The sequence below is a fragment of the Oncorhynchus gorbuscha genome, linkage group LG03, assembly GCF_021184085.1.
Source record: "Oncorhynchus gorbuscha isolate QuinsamMale2020 ecotype Even-year linkage group LG03, OgorEven_v1.0, whole genome shotgun sequence".
NCBI classification, from domain to species: domain Eukaryota; kingdom Metazoa; phylum Chordata; class Actinopteri; order Salmoniformes; family Salmonidae; genus Oncorhynchus; species Oncorhynchus gorbuscha.
The window spans coordinates 91,305,689-91,332,133 of NC_060175.1; the positions used below are offsets into that span (position 1 = coordinate 91,305,689).

The window sequence follows — 26,445 nt, forward strand, 5'->3', positions numbered from 1 at the left end:
TTTACACCTGGACCTTGCAGCTAACTAGCTGCTATCCGAGTGACTATTGGCTAACGTCGATTTCGGAGCAAACACCAATTATCCCGGAGCTAGCCAGCTGAAGAGTTCCGTCAGCCACTCCTGGGCTACAATCACCTATCCGGACCCGTTTTACTGCTGATGCGGAGCCCCATCAGGCCTTCACGACTGGAATACCGACGTTATTTGCCCGAATGTGTTATTCAACTGGCCCCTCCATCGCGACGTAACCTGAACGCCCATCTGCTAACGGCGGCCCGCTAATTGTTCGCTGTCTTGAGCATATCGGCTGCTATCTGAACAGGTCTGTCGAACAATCTTCTTGGGCCACTATAACTATTTTGACAACTGGATTGGTCCCCTCTACCACACGGAACCCCACTAATCTACCAATGGAAACGCACGGGGTGGCTAAAAACAGACCCCCATCTTCTGCTAGCTTGCTACCCATGGCTCGGCTAGCTGTCTGAATCGCCGTGACCCCAACCAACCTCACTACTCACTGGACACTTATGATCGCTCGGCTGAGCATGCCTCTCCTTAATGTCAATATGCCTTGTCCATTGCTGTTCTGATTAGTGTTTTTTGGCTTATTTCACTGTAGAGCCTCTAGCCCTGCTCATTATACCTTATCCAACCCTTCAGTTCCACCACCCACACATGCGATGACATCACATGGTTTTAATTATGTTTCTAGAGACAATATCTCTTTCATCATCACTTAATTCCTAGGTTTACCTCCACTGTATTCACATCCTATCATACCGTTGTCTGTACACTATACTTTGCATCTATTTTATCGCCCCCAGAAACCTGCTCCTTTTACTCTCTGTTCCAGATGTCCTAGACGTCCAATTCTCATAGCTTTTAGCCGTTCTCTTATCCTACTCCTCCTCTGTTCCTCTGGCGATGTAGAGGTGAATCCAGGCCCTGCAGTGCCTAGCTCCACTCCTATTCCCCAGGCGCTCTCTTTTGATGACTTCTGTAACCGTAAAAGCCTTGGTTTCATGCATGTTAACATTAGAAGCCTCATCCCTAAGTTTGTTTTATTCACTGCTTTAGCACACTCTGCCAACCCGGATGTCTTAGCCGTGTCTGAATCCTGGCGTAGGAAGACCACCAATAACTCTGAAATCTCCATCTCTAACTACAACATTTTCAGACAAGATAGAATGGCCAAAGGGGACGGTGTTGCAATCAACTGCAGAGATAGCCTGCAGAGTTCTGTCCTACTATCCAGGTCTGTACCCAAACAATTAGATCTTCTACTTTTAAAAATCCACCTCTCTAAAAACAAGTCTCTCAGCGTTGTCGCCTGCTATAGACCACCCTCTGCCCCTGCTGTGCTCTGGATACCATATGTGAACTGATTGCCCCCCATCTATCTTCAGAGCTCGTGCTGCTAGGTGACGTAAACTGTGACATCCTTAACACCCCGGCCATCCTACAATCTAAGCTTGATGCCCTCAATCTTACACAAATTATCAATGAAAATACCAGGTACAACCCCAAAGCCGTAAACACGGGCAACCTCATAGATATCATCCTAACCAACTTGCCCTCTAAACACACCTCTGCTGTTTTCAACCAAGATCTCAGCGATCACTGCCTTATTGCCTGCATCCGTAATGGGTCAGCGGTCAAACGACCTCCACTCATCACTATCAAACGCTCCCTGAAACAGCAGGCCTTTTCTTATCAACCTGGCCCGGGTATCCTGGAAGGATATTGACCTCATCCCGTCAGTAGAGGATGCCTAGTTATTCTTTAAAAATGCCTTCCTCACCATCTTAAATAAGCATGCCCCATTCAAGAACCAGGAACAGATATAGCCCTTGGTTCTCTCCAGACCTGATTGCCCTGAAACCAACACAAAAACATCCTTTTCAGGGAAGTTAGAAACCAATATACACAGGCAGTTAGAAAAGCCAAGACGAGCTTTTTCAAGCAGAGATTTGTTTCCTGCAACACAAACTCAAAAGTTATTTGACATTGTAAAGTCCATGGAAAACAAGAGAAACTCCTCCCAGCTGCCCACTGTCACCACCGATAAATCCACTATAATTGACCATTTCAAGAAGCAGTTTTCTACGGTTGACCATGCTTTCCATCTGGCTACCCCTACCCCGGTCAACAGCACTGCACCCCCCCCCCAAGCCTTCCCCATTTCCCCTTCTCCCAAATCCAGTCATCTGAAAGAGCTGAAAAATCTGGACCCCCACAAATCAGCCGGGCTAGACGATCTGGACCCTTTCTTTCTAAAATGATCTGCCGAATTTGTTGCAACCCCTATTACTAGCCTGTTCAACCTCTCTTTCGTATCGTCTGAGATTCCCAAAGATTGGAAAGCAGCTGCGGTCATCCCCCTCTTCAAAGGGGTGGACACTCTTGACCCAAACTGCTACAGACCGATATCTATCCTACCCTGCCTTTCTAAGGTCTTTGAAAGCCAAGTTAACAAACATATCACCGACCATTTAGAATCCCACCGTATCTCCTCCGCTATGCAATCTGGTTTCAGAGCTGGTCATGGGTGCACCTCAACCATGCTCAAGGTCCTTCAATTTATTTTATATAACTATGCAAGTCAGTTAACAACAAATTCTTATTTTCAATGACATCCTAGGGTGGGTTAATTGCTTGTTCAGGGGCAGAATGACAGATTTGAACCTTGTCAGCTCGGGGATGTGAACTTGCAACCTTTTGGTTACTAGTACAACACGCTAACCACTAGGCTACCCTGCCGACCCAGGATATCGTCCTAAACGATACCTTAACCTCTCTGGGATATGTGGGACGGTATCGTCCCACTTGGCCAAAAGCCAGAGAAAATGCAGAGCACCAAGTTCAAATAAATTCCTATAAAAATCTAACTTTCATGAAATTACACATGTAAGATACCAACTTAAAGCTATACGTGCCGTGAATCCAGCCAACATGTCAGATTCCGAAAAGGCTTTTCAGGCAAAAGCAAACGATGCTATTATCTGAGGATAGCACCTCCGTGAACAAAAGAGAGAAAACATATTTCAACCCTGCATGCGCGACACAAAACGCAGAAATATAAATATAAATCATGCCTTACCTTTGACGAGATTCTTCTGTTGGCACTCCAATATGTGCCATAAACATCACAAATGGTCCTTTTGTTAGATTAATTCCATCCATATATATCCAAAATGTCCATTTATTTGGCGCGTTTGATCCAGAAAAACACAGGTTCCAACTTGCGCAACACAACTACAAAATATCTCAAAAGTTACCTGTAAACTTTGCCAAAACATTTCAAACTACTTTTGCAATACAACTTTAGGTATTGTTTAGTAAATAATCGATAAAATTGAAGATAGGATGATCTGTGTTTAATACAGGAAGAAAACAAACTAACGGTAGTTTTCTGGTCATGCGCCTTTATCAAACAGTACACATGAAGTGACCCTTGTTCAAGATGGCCGTACTTCTTCATTACACAAAGGAATAACCTCAACCAATTTCTAAACACTGGATTCCCAATTAAAACCCATTGAAAGGAGAGTGACCTCAAAGAAAACATCTGAATGGTTTGGCCTTGGGGTTTCGCCTGCTACATAAGCTCTCTTTTACTCACATACATGATTCTAACAGTTTTTGAAACTTCAGAGTGATTTCTATCCAAATCTACGAATAATATGCATATCTTATCTTCTGGGGATGAGTAGCAGGCAGCTGAATTTGGGCATGCTTTTCATCCAAAATTCCAAATGCTGCCCCTATCCTAGAGAAGTTAACGCTGGTCTGACCAATCGGAATCCACGCTTCAAGATTGTTTTGATCACACGTGCTGGGAAATGTTCCGGGTAGCTTCAAAGAATAATATCAATTTATACTCTGAATCGTGAGTTTTATAAGGAAGTGCATTGGAGATGTTGTACACCTACTCTAACCAGGAACTGTGGATATATAGCGGCATTTGCGCAAAACTGAAAGCGCGAACAACCGCATTTAACCATGGAAAGATGCCTGGAAATATGGCTGAATACAAACAGTGTAGTTATTCCCTCTGAAAGGCAATCAAACAAGCGAAATGTCGGTAAAGGGACCAAGTGGAGTCTCAATTCAATGGTTCAGACACAAGACGTACGTGGCAGGGTCTACAGGCAATCACAGACTACAAAATGAAAGCCAGCCACGTCATGGACACCGATGTCTTACTTCCAAGACAAACTAAAAACCTTCTTTGACCGCTTTCAGAATAATACAGTGTCACCGATGTGGCTCGCTACCAAGGACTGTGAGCTCTACTTCTCCATGGCCGACGTGAGTAAGACATTTAAACGTGTCGCAATGCTCGCAATGCTGCCGGCCTAGACGGTATCCCTAGCCGCGTCCTCAGAGCACACGCAGACCAGCTGGCTGGTGTGTTTACGGACATATTCAATCTCTCTCCATCCCAGTCTGCTGTCCCCACATACTTCAAGATGACCACCATTGTACCTGTACCTAAGAAGGCAAAGGTAACTGAACTAAATGACTATCGCCCCATAGCACACATTCTGTCAGCATGAAGTGTTTTGAGAGACTAGTCAAGGATCATATCACCCCCACCTTACCTGCCACCCTAGAGCCACTTCAATTTGAATACCGCCCCAAAAGGTCCACAGACAATGCAATCGCCGTCACACTGCATACTCCCCTATCCCATCTGGACTAGAGAAATACCTATGTAGAAATGCTGTTCATTGACTACAGCTCAGAATTACAGCTCAGAACTACAGCTCATCATTAAGCTTGAGGCCCTGGGTCTCAACCCCGCCCAATTCAATTGGGTCCTGGACTTCCTGACGGGTTGCCCCCCAGGTGGTGAAGTTAGGAAACAACATCTCCACTTCACTGATCCTCAACACTGGGGCCCGACAAGGGTGCATGCTCAGCCCCCTCCTGTACTCCCTGTTTACCCATGACTGCATGGTCATGCATGCTTCCAACTCAATCACCCAAGTTTCCAGACGACACAACAGTTGTAGGCTTGATCACCAACAATGACAAGACAGCCTATATGGAGGAGGTGAGGATCTCTTGGAATGTGGTGTCAGGAAAACAACCTCTCACTCAAAGTGAACAAAACAAAGGAGAAGTTCCTCGGCATACACATCACGGACAAACTGAAAACGTCCACCCACACAGACAGTGTGGTGAAGAAGGCGCAACAACGCCTCTTCAACCTCAAGAGGCTGAAAAAATGTGGCTTGTCATGTCACCTAAAACCCTCACAAACTTTTACAGATGCACAATTAAGAGCATCCTATCAGGCTGTATCACCTCCTTGTATGGCAACTGCACCACCCACAACCGCAAGGCTCTCCAGAAGGTGGTGCGGTCTGCACAACTCATCACCGGGGGCAAACTACCTGCCCTCCAGGACACCTGCAGCACCTGATGTCACAGGAAGGCCAAAAGGATCATCAAGGACAACAACCACCTGAGCCACTGCCTGATCCCTCCGCTACCATGCAGAAGGCGAGGTCAGTACAGGTGCATCAAAGCTGGAACTGAGAGACTGAAAACAGCTTTTATTTCAAGGCCATCAGCATTTTCACTTTTGGATGAATAGCGTGCCCAGAGTAAACTGCCTCCTACTCAGTCCCAAATGCTAATATATGCATATTATTAGTAGTATTTGATAGAAAACACTCTGAAGTTTCTAAAACTGTTTGAATGATGTCTGTGAGTATAACAGAACTCATATGTCATGCAGAAATCGGAGAAAAACGTTTTTGAACTCAGCCCCTATCGAATACACAGTGGGATATGGGTCATTTTGCACTTCCTAAGGCTTCCACTAGATGTCAACCGTCTTTAGAATGTTGTTTCAGGCTTGTACTGTGTAGGGGGAGTGAATGAGAGCTGTTTGACTAAGGGGTCTGGCAGCAGCTTCGTTCTCAGTCACGCGCATTTCACATGAAAATTCACAGAAAATTGAATTCTCCGGTTGGAACAGTATTGAAAATGTATGATAAAAACATCCTTAAGATGAATTCTATACTTAGTTTGACAAGTTTCTACGACCTGTAATATTACTTTTTGAACTTTTCTTCCGATGTTCGGCTGGACCTGAACACGCGTTTGGATTTGTTTACACAATGCGCTAACAAAAGAAGCTATTTAGACATAAATGATGGACATTATCTTACAAAACAAACATTTATTGTGGAACTGCGATTCCTGGGAGTGCATTCGGATGAAGATCATCAAAGGTAAGGGAATATTTATAATGCTATTTCTGTCTAATGTTGACTGCGCAACATGGCGGATATTTATTTTGACTGGTTTGGGCTCTGAGCGCCATACTCAGATTATTTTCCGTAAGGTTTTTTTGAAAACTGACACAGCAGTTGCATTAATTAAGGAGAAATGTATCTAAAGTTCCATGCATAACACTTGAATTTTCATCAACATTTATAATGAGTATTTCTGTGAATTAATGTGGCTCACTGCAAAATCACAACATGTTTTTTAACTACTGAACATAACACACCAATGTAAAATTAGATTTTTGGATATAAATATGCACTTCATTGATCAAAACATACATGTATTGTGTAACATGAAGTCCTATGAGTGTCATCTGACGAAGATCATCAAAGGTTAGTGATTAATTATTTGATCTCTATTTGTGCTTTTTGTGACTCCTCTCTTTGGCTGGAAAAATGGCTGGGTTTTTCTGTGACTTGGTGGTGACCTAACATAATCGTTTGTGAAGCTTTCGCTGTAAAGCACTTTTGAAATAGCTGGATTAACGATAATTTTATTTTTAAAATGGTGCCTAATACTTGTATGTTTGAGAAATTTGATTAATGAGATTTCTGTTGAATAGTATTTGGTGCCCTGCAATTTCATTGGCTGTTGGCGAGGGGTTCCGCTAGTGGAAACAACTGTCACTAATACAGAGAGGCTGCTGCCTACATACAGGCTTGAATTCATTGGCCACTTTAATAAATGGACCACTACTCACTTTAATAATGCCTCTTTAATAAGGTTTACATATCTTTCATTACTCATCCCATATGTGTATATACTGTATTTTTATACCATCTATTGCATCTTGCCTATTGCCGATCGGTCATCACTTATCCATATATTTATATGTATATATTCTTATTCAATCCCTTTACTTAGATTTGTGTGTATTAGGAAGTTGTTGTTGAGTTGTTAGATTGCTTGTTAGATATTACTGCACTGTCAGAACCTGAAGCACAAGCATTTCACTACACTCGCAAAAACATATGCATGTGACCAATAAAATGAATATTTGATTTATCGTTAACTGTTTTTATAATGGAGAGCGTGTTGCACGCCACCTTCGAATGTCCCTCATGAACCCCACAGATCTCCCAGCTCCGTGGGATAGACAGGAAGTTCACCTTGCTGCATGCCCTTGTGGAGCAGATCATGTTGCACGAACCCGGCTTGGCCACTTTTCCACAAGAGTTGACGGAATTCGAAACTGTCCCTGGGGGTAAGTAATCAAGATTTTGGTCAAAGCCCCGAAAACCTGTACTTTATGTTTCAATTGGAGCAGTTTAGGTAAAACAGTTAGGTATTTCTCTCTGTGTTTCTGATCAGCTTCCATTAAAGGCCTTACTGCTGAAGTGGACGGTGAGTCTACCACGTTTCCAATCCTTTCCAATAATGTCTCTGTAAAAAACAGGTGTTGCTCTTTACAGTGCTGAGATCTAATTATAGTGACTGTATTTTTTATTTACCTATGAATAATATTATCTAAGATAGGATGATCTAGCTAGTTCAAAGAGATGACCGGTTTGATGGCGCAATTAAATATAAAGTGTGAATGAATGTAGGCCTAATATCAGCTTCATGTATAGACATTTATGATTACTTTTTGGCTGAAGAATTGTGTTGAATAGTTGACATGAGTGCAGATCAGCCACTTGGCTTGATCCAGCAGCAGAAAGGAGAAAATTGTGATTTAAAGTAGAGAGTATTTGCTTCAGTGATCAGGTATGATGGATGATGGACATGATGTGTCATCCCCTCCAGTTCTCAAGAATGAATTACAGAAGACCATTCAGTACAAGAAAACGTACAAGAGAAGAAACCAAGGCGATCAACACCCAAAGTTTTTCAAAGACCTGAAAGTAAGTTATTCTATTAGACCTGTTCTTTCTTTTCAGTTCATATTCAGACAAACAGACATACGATTAAGAGAAACACAAGAAAAACTTTGACACGCTGAATTAGCATCAGTCAGTTGCATTTCACCATCACACTATATCGTTAATTCACAGTGCTTATCTCAAGATGAGCACATCATAGGAAAGTTCATTTCTATTTGCCCGATATACTGAGTGTTGCTTCTTATTGCATTATTTTTCTCTTATGGTGTCTGCTGTCAGTTTGCAGTGGTAGTTTTGGGATGCAACAAAACAAACAGAAGGTATTCTTATATTATACATCAAATAATGTTCTCCTTTCTCCCTCTCAACCCAGGTGGCGATTGAGAAGTACAAAACCGATCTCTCCCTGGTGACAAAGAGGTCTGAGGAGATGAAGAAACTCTACACTGACATATTGGTAATCCCTGAGTTATTATTTTAATATGTCTGTTGTGTTGCCCCTTCGGAGATAAATGGTTCCTATAGTCCTGAAATGTCGAGATGGCCCTTTTCCATTGTTTCAGCTTATCTATCTTTCCACTATGGAGGGTGGAATGGGGATTGAAGAGGATATACACTACCGTTCAAAAGTTTGCAGTCACTTAGAAATGTCCTTGTTTTTGAAAGAAAAGCAAAGAAAGGTCCCAGTGCACAATTGAGCAAGAGGACAAGTACATTAGTGTCTAGTTTGAGAAACAGACGCCTCACAAGTTCTCAACTGGCAGCTTCATTAAATAGTACCGGCAAAGCACCAGTCTCAAGGTCAACAGTGAAGAGGCGACTCCGGGATGCTGGCCTTCTAGGCAGAGTTGCAAACATAAAGCCATTTCTCAGACTGGCCAATAAAAATAAAATATTAAGATGGGCAAAAGAACACAGACACTGGACAGAGGAACTCTACCTAGAAGGCCAGCATCCCGGAGTCGCCTCTTCACTGTTGACGTCGAGACTGGTGCTTTGCCGGTACTTTTTAATGAAGCTGCCAGTTGAGGACTTGTGAGGCATCGGTTTCTCAAACTAGACACTCTAATGTACTTGTTCTCTTGCTTAGTAGACATACGCTGTATTTCTGATCAAGTTGATGTTATTTTAATGGACAAAAACAAGGACATTTCTAACTGACCCCAAACTTTTGAACGGTAGTGTATATATAACATTTTTTAAATTTATCTTCAAGGTTACTTCTGCAGCAGATGCTTAAACTTGATATGCAATAGTTAGCATAGACCACAGACTGTCCCTATTAATACTGTAATACACAGGAGGGTATTGGAGTTGGTCCCTATTTTACATTTTAGTCATTTAGCAGACAATCTTATCCAGAGCGACTTACAGGAGAAATGAGTGTTAAGTGATCTGCTCAAGGGCACATCAACAGGTTTCACCTAGTCAGCTCGGAGATTCAAACCAGCAACCTTTCGGTTACTGGCCCAACCTCTTAACCACTAAGCTACTACGAAGCCCTATTAATACTATAATACGCAGGAGGATATTAGAGTCTGTCCCTATTAATACTATAATAAGCAGGAGGGTTTTAGAGTCTGTCCCTATTAATAATATATACACAGGAGGGTATTAGAAGCTATCCCTTTTAATACTATAATACACTGGATGTTATTAGGTATCTAACGGAAGTGGTTTGTCTCTCAGATTCAGTCATAGACAAGATGACGGAGTGTTACTTTTTGATACACATAAGAAGATGCTTAGGGATATTTACCAACTTAGTACACCTTTATTTTAGTGTAGTTTGGCATCAGCCTAGGTGCTGTTTCTGCCCAGTCAGAACAAAGTAAAACTCTTACAGAACAACGGCCATTTTCCAACCTCCCCTATTTCCAGAAGGACAATCCATCATCACAAAGAGTCCATCTGACTCTGCTGTGTTCTGGGTTTGAGTTGTGAGCCTTGACAGAGTGACGGGTGAGCCTTGACAGGGTGAGGGGTGAGCCCTGCCAGGAAATTGTGATATAGTAGGTTCCACAATTAAATTCCTGTGCACTCCAAACTTTATCCTTCCCACCCTCTCGCACACACACGGATGCACATACGCACACCAATAATGATGTGCTACAGCCTGAGCCAGCAGCAGCATAGAGAGGAGAGAGACAGAGAGAGAGGGAGAAGACTTACCCTGACACAGCTTATATCTGTGACATTATCAGAACCTTCTCTCTGCTCCCCAGGGGAACAAAATTGCTGCAGTCAGACACGGAACCAATGGTAGTAGCCTATACTGCATGCTTAAATTGCTCTCCCAGTGTTACTGTAACTTGGGCATGTTAATTTAGGGTGAAATGCATCAAAATACTTTAAAGTTAATAGGTTACATTCAGAGTTCCATATGTGCAGCAGTGTTGTTGGCGTAGCTTTTCTGATTAGTGGTGTGGTCAAATACTGTAGCAGTTGAGCCGTGTTTGACTGATATTAGATGTTACTCTTGAGCCACTGTTTTAATGACACACCCTTTGTATTAGCTAACCCTGTAGTGAGTGTGGATTCATGGATTCATGCCATGGCCACCCGTCTGTCTCATTGAAGATATTTAAGTCCAATAATTGCTTCCATGCTCACACAGTTTATCAGCTCATTATTATAAATGGATTTTGCAATGAACTGGACTTACGTTATGCTTCCCAATCAAACCAGGGACATCGGTTAACCCCAGGAATTAGACAAATGTATTATAACCTCTGAAAGAATGAAAGCAACTGAAGTGCTTTGGACTTGAGATGTCAAAAATAATACCTTGGGTCATTTGTCTTTTTTCTTGAAGGTTAAATTCGGAGAGCCGATGGATCAAGATTCTCAGGAACTGTTTGGCTTGGTGTGCCAGTTTGTCAACGACTTCAAGGGGACACATGCTGAAATCAGATAACAATTTGCTGTCCTTGTGTGACTATCTATAAATCTTCAGCCAATCCAAACACAATTCAGTGCTGCATACTTTTAAATTATGCACATACAAATACAAGTTTATTTACTTCAAATTGTAAAGAGGCCGAGACTTCTTAGAAATTGCACTGATCAGTGACATATAACATTAATGGCAACCTTGAAACCTTTAAGCGTCTTTGGGTCTTTGAAAAGCGCTATATAAATCACATTATTATTATTCATATTATTATTGTTATTTGTGTGCACTAAGATGCCACACAAGCTGTGGTTTAATACTATGTTCAGGCAGCTAGACTTGGGGATTGCAATTTCAGTGGGAAAATATTAGAGTGTATAATGCTTTGCTGTAATTAAAACAAATCTATATGGGATATATAACAGGTACTGTATATTGTTTGAAGACAGTAGACTGATATGGTCAGGATTCATTGTGAAAAATTGTCTGAAATCGATTGAAAAAATGTATTGAATTGAAGTTATGAGACAGGGGGAATGCCTACTGGTTTGAATGGTGTCAGCAATGTTGAGCTATTATTTTGAACTTAAAAACATGAATTGGGATATTTAGTGTACTATATACTGTAGGCAGAGAACATTTAACAGAACAAGGCTATGTCGATAACTTAATTTGGACAAAAGTTCTGATAGAAATTTATAGTCCCAAGTTCTCTACTTTCTGTCCACAGCTGTCTGTCTGATGACAAGGGAACCGAATCACAAAGAACACACACACAGTGGCCTCGCCAGCTGAAAATGGTCCATCTGATTACCCATTTTTCTCTGAACGTGCAGACATTCTTGCCTCGGTCGGGGACACACATATTTTCTATTCCAGTAGTCCAGTCAGGGATCCAGGACCCTTCTCTGATTCTGAACAGCATCTGGTGCGTTTTACCATCTGAAATTGATATTTTTTCCCATTGTCCTTCCCTCACTTGCAGTTGGTAACGCAGCAGCAAAATGGGTGCTGTTAGCAACTGCTTGAAAATACTTTATATTGATTTGATGAGAGAGAGAGAGTGTTGATTGAAAATGTACAGAAAACATTTGATTAAATGTGGCTTTCATTCAGAAGATGACTTACTTTTATGATATTACATATTTACCAACACTGGGTTATTTTCTTCTAATTTCTGAAACAAATTTGATCTGATTTGAGTATAATACTTAGCCATTTCAAGTGTGAAACTTCAAAGCAGGTTGTTTTTATGTAAACCCCCGTTTATATCTGGTGCTAACATGTGTCCTTTGTCCTGATCTTGTCGATATTCTGATTTAAGCCCACATTTCCAGAAATGTGTCTACACATGGTATTAAAATGTGTCTGTTATCTGTCCACTGTGTCCACATTGTTGCCATATTTCCTGGTCCCTTCCTTTATCCAAATTATTTCACAGCTATTCTTTCAAAATAATGTTTATTCATTGTAAGACACTTATATTGATGTAATAAGCCAATGGTGCCACCTGTCAATGATTTTAGAGGGCAAAATATTTATGGTTCAGATGATTTCTCGGTCCAGATCTTGTAAGATATCCAGACACAATGCGTGCCTGAATACCTCCGGAGGTAGTCAGGAAAATCTGATCACAATCAGATCACAATGTGTCTTTTAATCATCTACACTTGATCAGGACAATGGATGCAAGTTATAACCAGGTATAAACAGGGTTTCTGATAGAATATGTATATGACACCTTGACTCCCACTACCACTCCATGTTATAAACGGCTATAGTAGGTGATGTGTTTAACCTACAGTTGAAGTCAGAAGTTTACATCCATCTTAGCTAAATACATTTAAACTCAGATTTTCACAATTCCTGACATTTTAATCCCAGTAAAAATTCCCCATTTTAGGTTAGTTCGGATCACCACTTTATTTTAAGAATGGGAAATGTCAGAATAATAGTATAGAGAATTATTTATTTCAGCTTTTGTTTCTTTCACCACATTGCCAGTGGGTCAGAAGTTTACATACACTCAATTAGTATTTGGTAGCATTGCCTTTAAATTGTTTAACTTGGGTCACATGTTTTGGGTAGCCTTCCACAAGCTTCCCACTATAAGTTGGGTGAAATTTGGCCCATTCCTCCTGACAGAGCTGGTGTAACTAAGTCAGGTTTGTATGCCTACTTGCTCGCACACGCTTTTTCAGTTCTGCCGACAAATGTTCTATGGGATTGAGGTCAGAGTTTTGTGATGGCCACTCCAATACCTTGACTTTGTTGTCCTTAAGCCATTTTGCCACCACAACTTTGGAAGTATGCTTGGGGTCATTGTCTATTTGGAAGACCCATTTGCGATCAAGCTAAAACTTCCTGACTGATGTCTTGAGATGTTGCTTCAATATATCCACATAATTTTCCTACCTCATGCCATCTATTTTGTAAAGTTCACTAGTCCCTCCTGCAGCAAAGCACCCCCACAACATGATGCTGCCACCATGTGCTTCACGGTTGGGATGGTGTTCTTCGGCTTGCAAACATCCCCTTTTTTTCTCCAAACATAACGATGGTCATTATGGCCAAACAGTTGTATTTTTGTTTCATCAGACCAGAGGACAACTCCCCATGTGCAGTTGCAAACCATTGTCTGGCTTTTTTTATGCCGGTTTCGGAGCAGTGGCTTCTTCCTTGCTGAGCGGCCTTTCAGGTTATGTTGATATAGGACTCATTTTACTGTGAATATAGATACTTTTGTACCTCTTTCCTCCAGCATCTTCGCAAGGTCCTTTGCTGTTGTTATGGGGTTGATTTGCGCTTTTCGCACAAAAGTACGCTCATCATTTTCTGAAATTCTCCAAGTTGTTTAAATGCACAGTCAACTTAGTGTATTTAAACTTCTGACCCAATGGAATTGTGATACAGTGAATTATAAGTGAAAAAATATCTCTAACTTTTGTCATGCATAAAGTAGATCTCCTTACCGACAAACTATAGTTTGTTAATAAGAAATTTGTTGGGTGGTTGAAAAATGAGTTTCAATGACTCCAACCTAAGTGTATGTAATCTTCCGACTTCAACTGTATATGTTAGATTTGAGTGTATCTGGCAAACAGCTCTAGTGCTCTGATTTATCTACCAAGTCCACTGTTTGTTAATATTCACTCTACTCAGATAAATATGTGAAAGCAATATAACTTTTATTTAGACAAGGAAATTATACACTTTACCGTGCACCACTCCCTAGCATTCTTCTTGCCAATGTCCAGTCTCTTGACAACAAGGTTGATGAAATCCGAGCAAGGGTAGCATTCCAGAGGGACATCAGAGACCGTAATGTTCTTTGCTTCACGGAAACATGGCTCACTGGAGAGACGCTTTCCGAGGCGGTGCAGCCAACGGGTTTCTCCACGCATCACGCCGACAGAAACAAACATCTTTCTGGTAAGAAGAGGGGCGGGGGCGTATGCCTTATGGTTAACGAGACATGGTGTGATGAAAGAAACATACAGGAACTCAAATCCTTGTCATGACTTCCGCCGAGGTTGGCTCTCCTGCCCGTTCAGGCTGTGCTCGGCGGTCGTCGTCACCGTCCTATTAGCCACTACCGATCCCTATTTCGGTTATCTGTTGGTTTTGTCTGATTGTTTTCACCTGTGTGTTAGTTAATTAGTATCTGTATAATATGTAGGTTGTCCTGTCCTTGTTTTGTGCGGGATTGTTTGTTTTTGTCATTTCGTTTCGGCTGTCAGTGTTTTTGTGTTTTATTTCTCCGGTTTGTCTGTTATTTCCTGTTTTGGATATTTTTCACCCTGTTTGTATTTTGGGTTGTCCGTGTTCACCTGATTTAGAATTCCTCCTCACAATCAAATGTAGACCGCATTATCTACCAAGAGAATTCTCTTCGATTATAATCACAGCCGCAGACACATTGATGGCTCTGAACAAACTTTATTTAACTCTTTGCAAACTGGAAAACATGATTCGGTGTGCCAGTTCATTAGAACATGCGTTGAAGATGTCGTTTCCATAGCAACGATTAAATCATTCCCTAACCAGAAACCGTGGATTGATGGCAGCATTCGCGTGAAACTGAAAGCGCGAACCACTGCTTTTAATCAGGGCAAGGTGTCTGGTAACATGACCGAATACAAACAGTGCAGCTATTCCCTCCGCAAGGCTATCAAACAAGCCAAGCGTCAGTACAGAGACAAAGTAGAATCTCAATTCAACGGCTCAGACACAAGAGGCATGTGGCAGGGTCTACAGTCAATCACGGACTACAGGAAGAAATCCAGCCAGTCACGGACCAGGTACACATTATTCTGAGATTATCACTGCTTTTACTCAATGATGCATGACATGGACAGTATGTACCAGCACACTACAGGCTTGCATTGTACAGTATTGTTATCACAACTCAGGAGTTGCTGTTTACTTACAGTAATGGAAGTTGTAATTTTTACAGTTTTTCCCAATTGTTTACACACTAAAACTGGCCTATGAGGCACAATGACCCAAAGCTGTAACTAATTTACCAGAAGCAACACCAAATCTGCCATACTACTTGCACATGTTTTGCTTTACACTCAGATTGCAATTCTATAACAAACATTTGGCAATTCTCTACCTTTGGCACAACCTTCACAGCTAAAATCCCTTGTGTGCAAATGAAAAGTAATACTGTTCAACAAGCTAAGCTCAAACTTAGCAGAGGGAGGTGGAGGGTGAAGCCTGCGGGAAATCCAACAGATGATTGAAAACCCTGCCATCTTCCACAACATCAGAGTGAGCTTATCAACCACAGCCCACATCTTGCATTTGTGTTCCTTTCTTGTTTGAGTACACACAAACAATTTAACAAACGACTCCATTTTGCTGATCCCTGCCTACAGGCAGAAACTAAAACAAAAAAAGCTAAAGCTCCCACGCTGAGGTCTGTCCAACGCTGGTCCGACCAAGCTGACTCCACACTCCAAGACTGCTTCCATCACGTGGACTGGGACATGTTTCGTATTGCGTCAGATAAAAATATTGACGAATACGCTGATTCGGTGTGCGAGTTCATTAGAACGTGCGTCGAAGATGTCGTTCCCATAGCAACGATAAAAACATTCCCTAACCAGAAACCGTGGATTGATGGCAGCATTCGCGTGAAACTGAAAGCGCGAACCACTGCTTTTAATCAGGGCAAGGTGTCTGGTAACATGTCCGAATAGAAACAATGCAGCTATTCCCTCCGCAAGGCTATTAAACAAGCTAAGCGTCAGTACAGAGACAAAGTGGAATCTCAATTCAATGGCTCAGACACAAGAGGCATGTGGCAGGGTCTACAGTCAATCACGGACTACAAGAAGAAACCCAGCCCAGTCACGGACCAGGATGTCTTGCTCCCAGGCAGACTAAATAAATTTTTGCCCACTTTGAGGACAATACAGTGCCACTGACACGGTCTGCAACGAAAACATGCGGTCTCTCCTTCACTGCAGCCGAGGTGAGTAAGACATTTAAACGTGTTAACCCTCGCAAGGCTGAAGGCCCAGACGGCATCCCCAGCCTCGCCCTCAGAGCATGCGCAGACCAGCTGGCCGGTGTGTTTACGGACATATTCAATCAATCCCTATACCAGTCTGCTGTTCCCACATGCTTCAAGAGGGCCACCATTGTTCCTGTTCCCATGAAAGCTAAGGTAACTGAGCTAAACGACTACCGCCCCGTAGCACTCACTTCGTCATCATGAAGTGCTTTGAGAGACTAGTCAAGGACCATATCACCTCCAACCTACCTGACACCCTAGACCCACTCCAATTTGCTTACCGCCCAAATAGGTCCACAGACGATGCAATCTCAACCACACTGCACACTGCCCTAACCCACCTGGACAAGAGGAATACCTATGTGAGAATGCTGTTCATCGACTACAGCTCGGCATTCAACACCATAGTACCCTCCAAGCTCGTCATCAAGCTCGAGACCCTGGGTGTCGACCCCGCCCTGTGCAACTGGGTACTGGACTTCCTGACGGGCCGCCCCCAGGTGGTGAGGGTAGGCAACAACATCTCCTCCCCGCTGATCCTCAACACTGGGGTCCCACAAGGGTGCATTCTGAGCCCTCTCCTGTACTCCCTGTTCACCCACGACTGCGTGGCCACGCACGCCTCCAACTCAATCATCAAGTTTGCGGACGACACAACAGTGGTAGGCTTGATTACCAACAGCGACGAGACGGCCTTCAGGGAAGGAGGTGAGGGCCCTGGGAGTGTGGTATCAGGAAAATAACCTCACACTCAACATCAACAAAACTAAGGAGATGATTGTGGACTTCAGGAAACAGCAGAGGGAACATCCCCCTATCCACATCAATGGAACAGTAGTGGAGAGGGTACCAAAAGCACTCACAAACTTCTACAGGTGCACAATCGAGAGCATCCTGGTGGGCTGTATCACCGCCTGGTACGGCAACTGCTCCGCCCTCAACCGTAAGGCTCTCCAGAGGGTAGTGAGGTCTGCACAACGCATCACCGGGGGCAAACTACCTGCCCTCCAGGACACCTACACCACCCGATGTTACAGGAAGGCCATAAAGATCATCAAGGACATCAACCACCCGAGCCACTGCCTGTTCACCCCGCTATCATCCAGAAGGCGAGTTCAGTACAGGTGCATCAAAGCTGGGACTGAGAGACTTAAAAACAGCTTCTATCTCAAGGCCATCAGACTGTTAAACAGCCACCACTAACATTGAGTGGCTGCTGCCAACACACTGACACTGACTCAACTCCAGCCACTTTAATAATGGGAATTGATGGGAAATGATGTAAATATATCACTAGCCACTTTAAACAATGCTACCTTATATAATGTTACTTACCCTACATTATTCATCTCATATGCATACGTATATACTGTACTCTATATCATCGACTGCATCCTTATGTAATACATGTATCACTAGCCACTTTAACTATGCCACTTTGTTTACATATTCATCTCATATGTATATACTGTACTCGATACCATCTACTGTATCGTGCCTATGCTGCTCTGTACCATCACTCATTCATATATCCTTATGTACATATTCTTTATCCCCTTACACTGTGTATAAGACAGTAGTTTTGGAATTGTTAGTTAGATTACTTGTTGGTTATTACTGCATCGTCGGAACTAGAAGCACAAGCATTTCGCTACACTCGCATTAACATTTGCTAACCATGTGTATGTGACAAATAAAATTTGATTTAGTATTCCAGACTAGTCTGGTTCCACCCCTGTGAGCAACAGCCAATCAATAGTATTTCCGTAACCTATGGAAACTATGAATTGTAACGGTTTTCTAGGTGGGGTGAAGGAGAGTCGGACCAAAACGCAGCGTGTAGATTGCGATCCATGTTTAATCAAACAAACGTAAACACGAAATAACAAACACTACAAAACAATAAACGTAACGAAAACCGAAACAGCCTATACTTGTCAACTAACACAGCGACAGGAACAAAGACACTAAGGACAATCACCCACGACAAACTCAAAGAATATGGCTGCCTAAATATGGTCCCCAATCAAAGACAACGATAAACACCTGCCTCTGATTGAGAACCACTCCAGACAGCCATAGACTTTGCTAGATCACCCCACTAGCTACAATCCCGATATATACACACCACATACAAAAAACCCATGCCACACCCTGGCCTGACCCAATACATGCAGATAAACACAAAATACTTTACCAGGGCGTGACAGAACCCCCCCCCACCTAAGGTGCGGACTCCCGAATGCACCTCAAAACAATAGGGAGGGTCCGGGTGGGCGTCTGTCCATGGTGGCGGCTCAGGTTCGGGACGTGGACCCCACTCAGTCAATGTCTTAGTCCCTTCTCCTAGTGTCCCTGGATAGTCCACCCTCGCCGCCGACCATGGCCTAGTAGTCTTCACCCAGAACCCCACTGGACTGAGCAGCAGATCGGGACTGAAGGGCAGCTCGGGACTGAGGCAGCTCGGGAGTGAGAGAAAGCTCGGGAGTGAGAGGAAGCTCGGGAGTGAGAGGAAGCTCGGGAGTGAGAGGAAGCTCGGGAGTGAGAGGAAGCTCAGGCAGGTTGATGGATCTACCAGATCCTGGCAGGCCGGTGGTTCCGGCAGATTCTGGCTGACTGGCAGATCCTGGCTGACTGGCGGATCCTGGCTGACTAGCGGATCTGGCAGATCCTGGCTGACTGGCGGATCCTGGCTGACTGGCGGATCCTGGCTGACTGGCGGATCCTAGCCGACTGGCGGATCCTGGCCGACTGGCAGATCCTGGCCGACTGGCACTTCTGGCGGATCCTGGCTGACTGGCACTTCTGGCGGATCCTGGCAGACTGGTGGATCCTGACAGACTGGCAGATCCTGGCTGAATGGCGGATCTAACTGATCCTGGCCGACTGGCGGATCCTGGCTGACTGGCGAATCTAACTGATCCTGACAGACTGGCGGCGCTGGGCAGACTGGCGCCGCTGGGCAGACTGGGGCCAGTGGCGGCGCTGGGCAGACTGGCGGCACTGGCGGCGCTGGGCAGACTGGCAGCTCCTTGCAGACTGGCAGCTCATTGCAGACTGGCAGCTCCTTGCAGACTGGCATCTCTGGCTGCTTCATGCAGACTGACATCTCTGGCTGCTTCATGCAGACTGACAGCTCTGGCTGCTTCATGCAGACTGACAGCTCTGACTGCTTCATGCAGGCTGGCAGCTCTGGCTGCTCCATGCAGGCTGGCAGCACCTTGCAGACTGACAGCTCTGGCTGCTCCATGCAGACTGACAGCTCTGGCTGCTCCATGCAGACTGACAGCTCTGGCTGCTCTATGCAGACCGACAGCTCTGGCTGCTCCATGTAGACTGGCAGCTCTGGCTGCTCCATGCAGACCGACAGCTCTGAAATAACACAAACACAAAAAGACATTTGAAAATAACAGTAGCAAGGCTATATACAGACACTGGCTAGTCAGGCTTATTGAGGTAGTATGTACATGTAGGTATGGTTAAAGTGACTATACATATATGATGAACAGAGAGTAGCAGTAGCGTAAAAAGAGGGGTTGGCGGGTGGTGGGACACAATGCAGATAGCCCGGTTAGCCAATGTGCAGGGCACTGGTTGGTCGGACCAATTGAGGCAGTATGTACATGAATGTATAGTTAAAGAGACTATGCATATATGATAAAACAGAGAGTAGCAGCAGTGTAAAAGAGGGGTTGGGGGGGGGCTTATGTCAAATTTAAGTTTCTTTTTTATGTTTTACATTGTATAAAAGTATGGACTCAGCTGCGTAATGGTATATCATACACTACAGTTGGAGAAATATATAGGAAAGCAATGCTGCATTAAAAGTTGATATTCTTGTATTCCCAATTTTGAGAAAAAGCCTTTCAAAGTTTTAACTTCTTTGTCTACATCCATTCAATATTAAGGATTCACATGGATTCACATGGGGGCACCTGTCTGTCTTTGGCCTTGTGCTAAACTGAGTGAGAGTGAATGTGGTGACAGTAGTAGCCTACATACAATAAGGAATAACTCCAGGTTAAAATAAATCTGATCTAATCTTTGGCCTATATCTTAACCTGACTTTGGTGCAAGGCATGTTGGTCTTCACATTATTGTCTCTGGTAAACACACACTATATCAAACCAAATTAAAGGGAAGCTTATTTGTCACATGCAAAGGATACAGCAGGTATAAACGGTACAGTGAAATGCTTACATGCAGCTTATGAAGCCTGTCTGGCTACTTTTCTGCATTGTGTTCTGGTATATTGATAACAAACAGGACTCTGGGCACTCATTGCTGGTTTCTGGTATTTAATTTATCTGGATTGGATGAAATAAATGCAATACAATACAATGAATGGTGAATTTCTCAGATATGGTACATTCAAGGGATCCACATATTTCTGTGAAATAATACAAAATTACTCCAAAGTAATTACTTATTTATCTGTTATTTTACCAGGTAAGTTGACTGAGAACACATTCTCATTTGCAGCAACGACTTGGCGAATAGTTACAGGGGAGAAGAGGGGGACAAATTAGGCAATTGTAAACTGGGGATTATTAGGTGACTGTGATGGTTTGATGGCCAGATTAGGAATTTAGCCAGGACACTGGGGTTAACACCCCTACTCTTACAATAAGTGCCATGGGATCTTTAATGAACGCAAAGAGACAGGACACCCGTTTAACGTCCCAGCCGAAAGACGGCACCCTACACAGGGCAATGTCCCCAATCACTGGCCTGGGGCATTGGGATATTTAGGAAAGAGTGCCTCCTACTGGCCCTCCAACACCACTTCCAGCAGCATCTGGTCTCCCAACCAGGGACTGACCAGTACCAGCCCTGCTTAGCTTCAGAAGCAAGCCAGCAGTGGTACGCAGGGTGGTGTGCTGCTGGCTATTATCTTCTAGATGCTATAAAAGCTCTGAATTATAAAAATTATGTTGAACAATTCACGTTACAAAATACCACCGGGCTATACTATAAACAGTGATAAACTAGCCACATATGTATGCAATAGATATAGCCATACAACTGTAGACCTACATACCTGGATTGGATTAAATAAATGTAATACAATGAATGGTGAGATTCTCAATGCTGCACACAGTGCACACCTAACATGAGGAAAGGTAAAGTGAGGGAAGCACGAGGGAAGCTACTTTGCAAGAGAGCCTGCTAGCATGTACTGTAGCTAGCTAGCCTAACATTGCACCACTCGGTAGAAAACTATTTTAGCACAATAATATTTCATCACAAAAGGTTCACTAGCAACAAAACAAGTTTCACTTGTTTGTTCTAAATGTTTATACTACACGCACAGGGTAAACTCCTGTATAGCAAAGCTACAACAGAACACTAAAAAATACATTAATAATAATAATGAAGACAAACACTGCCCACAAACTGTTAGGGCCTACATAAAGCTGTCTCCAAAAAAACTTTTTTTCAGCACCATAGAGTTAATCCTTACCACCACTACACCTGCCTATCAGCAGAGTCTTGTCTGGCAGCGAAACATTTAATTCAGCCTCATTTACTGCCTTTTAAAAAAACATTGTTGACGTGGCTGACTTGCTTACACAAATGTGATTTCTACTGACAATTGAAATGTACAAACTATGGCATATGGGGACGACGAGCGGATCCGTAATTTTGACTAAGACATTAATGAGCGCACTAGGATGGACATAATGAATGTAACTATTGGGCTGTTCTTACAGTATTCTCCCTGTACACCAAGTCAGAACCGTAGGATAAATAAAGGAGGTATACAGTATAAGCAGACAATGAAAGCTCTTACAATATTCAATCATTACATTTCTCTAAAACAGGCTATAGGATACATGTGCACCTCCAAGTCAGAACAGTAGGCCAAGGACCAAATTATCAGGGTTACTGAGGCACATGGGCTACTAACAGCTTACTACACAACATACACTTAGGATTACTTTCTTAACTACAGTATACATATCTCCTTGCATATTACATAATTTATGCAGCAGCATACAATGCATTTATGGACTGTGCTTTGCTCACTTGAACAGGAAGGTGGCATGGTGCTCCTTCTTGTGGGCAAATTTTGTCATCAAACTTTGTCATCAACGTCTTGCATTCTCAAGATTTATAGAAAAAAACAAGGTTGAATCATGACATCAGTGAGCTTCAGGTCGGAGCTTGGAATTACGAGTTGGATGACTGTTCAAAAACTATTTTCCCAATCTGAGCAATTTTTTTTCCCAGTTGTCTTTTTGAGTTCCCAGTTGTCTTGAACTCACTGAAGTCTGAGATTTCCCATTTCCGAGTTTCTAGTTGTTTTGAACAAGGCTGAAGTCATGCTGGCTTGACAGCATGGCCAATTTATTCAACCTTTTCTGGCCCATGGTGTTGCATGTGAATGTTTATCTTTTCAAGCTTGGAAAATAGACCCTTAAACCCAGACTTGGACCACACACCCACTCCCCTTAACAGCAGGCTAGTGATGGCTTTGCAACGCTTGCAGTTAGCCACTGATTCCTTCCAAAACATTAATTGTTGAATTTGCAATTTCCAAATTGTTGTGTAATGTTTATGTCCAATGGTTGATGAGCACCGATACGTTTTATGTATAATTTATCCTCATATGACAAGGATTGAAAAGGATTTGCCAGTAGATTGTCGACTTGATTCATCATGATGACTGCTAGCTTGCTAGCTAAGATGTTGAATGTATGATGCTGACATGATCAGTCCAATCAAAGTTACGGTAGGTATAATGTGATTTAACGTAATTTTATCCGTGGCCATTTGACCTTATCTGTGGCCTTCTTGGATGGACACTTCTAACGTAAATATATGGAACACTGAGAACACTGAGACAATCATGGTGCAGCTAGAGAACATTACCAACCCCTCAGCTCCGTATTTTCCGCTGGCTGCCCCACTCCCACAGAAAGTAGCTGTATTTTGGAGCTGCCTTACTCAAGGAAACAAGAAAGAGACCATGTTTGTATGCGGCGTTATTAACTAAAATATATATATTTTTACATTGTTTGCAAACTGATATGTGACCCGTATTAATGCCAAAATAACATGCAAAAAATATATACTTTTTTTAATTGTATTTTTTATTTAAACAGGTGGGGCTCGAAACAGATCGGGCTCTGCCCTGAATGACAGGTTACCACTGATCAGGGGTAAAGTAGCTGAGCAGCAAGATGAATATAATAAATAGTAGCAGCAATACGGTGTGTCTGTGTGTGTGCATGTGCGAGTGTGTGAGAGAGAGAGTGTTAGGAGAGTCATGTGAGTGTGCATTATCAGTGCAGATAGTCCGAGGGTGAAGGTAGATAGCCGTTGATTAGCTGTTCAGCAGTCTTACTGTAGTGATGGACTAGGTCGTCTGCATCATGCATCAACAAGGGGATCTGTATTCTGAGAGCCTGTTTCTGTCATGGTCCCGACTTTGGTGCAGGGCATGTGATGTCAATGGCCTCTTCATAGCAAAACTCCCTGATATTCACAAAAATATATGTTTGTCGAGCTGTGTTCAGTCCAGGTGGTATTTGTATATTGTATATATCAGAAATATTAGAACCAGCAATGTCAGTGTCCGGAATATATATAGAGTGCCTTCAGAAAGTATTCATATCCCTTGATATCCACATTTTATTGTTGTCACGACTCCTACCGAAGGTGGCTCCCCTTCTCGTTTGGGTGGCGCTCGGCGGTCGTCGTCACCGGCCTACTAGCTGCCACTGATCTTTTCCTCCCCCTCCTTGTCTGTTTATTAGTTACACCTGTTGTTAATTCGGTTTATTAGTTGGGCTTTATTAGCCAGCCGGCCCGCCTGCTGGGTGTGCGGGATTGTTTTATGTGTACTCTTTGTACACGCATGTATGTCACGGTTGTTCGTGTATGTGAGCTGTTTTTTGGGACTGTTTAGTTCCCCTGTGTTTTGAGGCATTTGTTTTGAGTGGCGTCTGTTTTCACCTGGTCGGTGTATAAAGAAGTAGCTTACTCTGAACTCTCTGTCTCCTCCTTCCTCCACTACACCCCGGGCATTACAATTGTGTTACAGCCTGAATTCAAAATGAATTAAATAAAAAATGTCTCACCCATTTACACACAATACTGTATAATGTCTAAGTGAAAATATGTTTTTAGACATTTTAGGAAGTTTATTGAAAATTAAATACAGAAATATCTCATTTACTTAAGTATTCACAACACCAATAAATGTTTTTTTTCTATCAAATTAGTGGTTGATCATTGCTAGACAGCCATTTTCAGGTCTTGCCATAGATTTTCAAGCCAATTTATGTCCAAACTGTAACAAGGCCACTCAGGAACATTCAATGTCGTCTTGGTAAGCAACTATTGTCCTGCTGACAAGTTCATTTGTCTCTCAGTGTCTGTTGGAAATCAGACTGAACCAGGTTTTCCTCTAGGATTTTGCCTGTGTGTAGCTTTTTTACATTTATTTTTATGCAAAAAAACTCCCTAGTCCTTGCCAATGACAAGCATACCCATAACCAATGTTCCCTCAAACGTCTGCTGAGTGCAAACTTGAATGTTGTGAAAATCCTTCCAGCATGTGTTTATTGTGAACTGAGACTGTACCCATTTTAAGTTCCATAAATGTTTGTTGTTGTTGTACTTTTACCCCTTTTTCTCCCCAATTGGTATTTACAGTCGTATCCCATTTTCTTTATTTTATAAATGTGTGAACATTTCTGTAATGTAACAAAATGAGAAAAAAATCAAGGGGTCTGAATACTTTCCAAATGCACTGTAGTAATACGCTCTAAACCGCTCTGGTGACAAACTTTGCTGCCATCTTTCCAATCATCCATATGGCTGTGAGAACCTATTCAAGTAAGTAAGTACATTTCGAAGACAATCTATTATTAGCTAACTAGCTACTGTGCAGGCTAACTCAAATGAGCTGCTAACATAGCTAACTAGCTATCGAGCCAACTTTACATAATGTATAGCTAACTAGCCAAGTTAATTAAATATCACCAGCTACCCAACTTCATATTAGCTAGCTATCTTGATCTATTTATCAATGTAAAAAAAAATGTTTTGAAAGTTAATCTGTAGGTAGCTAGCTAACCGCCATGGAGGAGGATGAAAAGATAGCAGCCCCAACTGTCAAACTGAGAGAGTAGGGTATTCTGGATAGGGCTGGTACTTTTGTATTGTTCCAGTCCCTAGATGTGAGGACAGAGATAATAGTAACATAATATTCAGTGTTGTCTAATTTGAGTATAATGAATTCTGTTTCTTGTGATGTTTTCTGTCCTCAGATACAGAGAGCTGTGAAAGCCTGTCTGCAGATGAATAGGTCCCAATGAAGAGCAGTGGTTCTCAGTCCTGGTCCTGAGGACTCAAAGGGGGGCACAGTTTTGTTTTTGCCTTAGCACTACACAGCTGGTTCAAATGATCAACTCATCATCAAGCTTCAAGTAGTGTTTATGTATTCATTTGTGATGCTATCCTTGATATGATCCTGCTGTTCTCACATGCTACCGGCTGTGAGCTTGTGCCATCGTGTGCTATCATGCATACATTTATTTTGTCTCCCTACACCAAACGTGATCACGACACGCAGGTTAAAATATCAAAACAAACTCTGAACCAATGACATTAATTTGGGGACAGGTCGAAAAGCATTAAACATGTATAGCAATTTAGCTAGTTATCTTACACTAATTTGTCCTATTTAGCTAGCTTGCTGTCGCTAGCTAATTTGTCCTGGGATATAAACATTGAGTTGTAATTTTACCCAAAATGCACAAGGTCCTCTACTCCGAAAATTAATCCACACATAAAACGGCCAACCGAATCATTTCTAGTCATCTCTCCTCCTTCTAGGCTTTTTCATCTTTGAACTTATATGGTGATCGGCATCTAAACTTTCA

At 42.6% G+C, this 26,445-nt stretch overlaps 1 protein-coding gene across 2 annotated transcripts in view; it reads left to right on the forward strand.

Moving 5' to 3' along the window:
* The window catches only part of LOC124032197 (protein diaphanous homolog 1), a 48,352-nt gene extending 35,947 nt beyond the window's left edge, over positions 1–12,405 (forward strand). For both annotated transcript variants that reach the window (XM_046344407.1, XM_046344408.1), the window contains 5 exons: positions 7,384–7,513; positions 7,621–7,653; positions 8,056–8,153; positions 8,506–8,589; positions 10,948–12,405. In XM_046344407.1, the coding sequence (XP_046200363.1) occupies positions 7,384–7,513; positions 7,621–7,653; positions 8,056–8,153; positions 8,506–8,589; positions 10,948–11,049 (447 nt within the window). In that variant the 3' untranslated portion in view covers positions 11,050–12,405. The remainder of the gene's footprint in view (positions 1–7,383; positions 7,514–7,620; positions 7,654–8,055; positions 8,154–8,505; positions 8,590–10,947) is intronic.
* Positions 12,406–26,445: the final 14,040 nt, after the last annotated feature.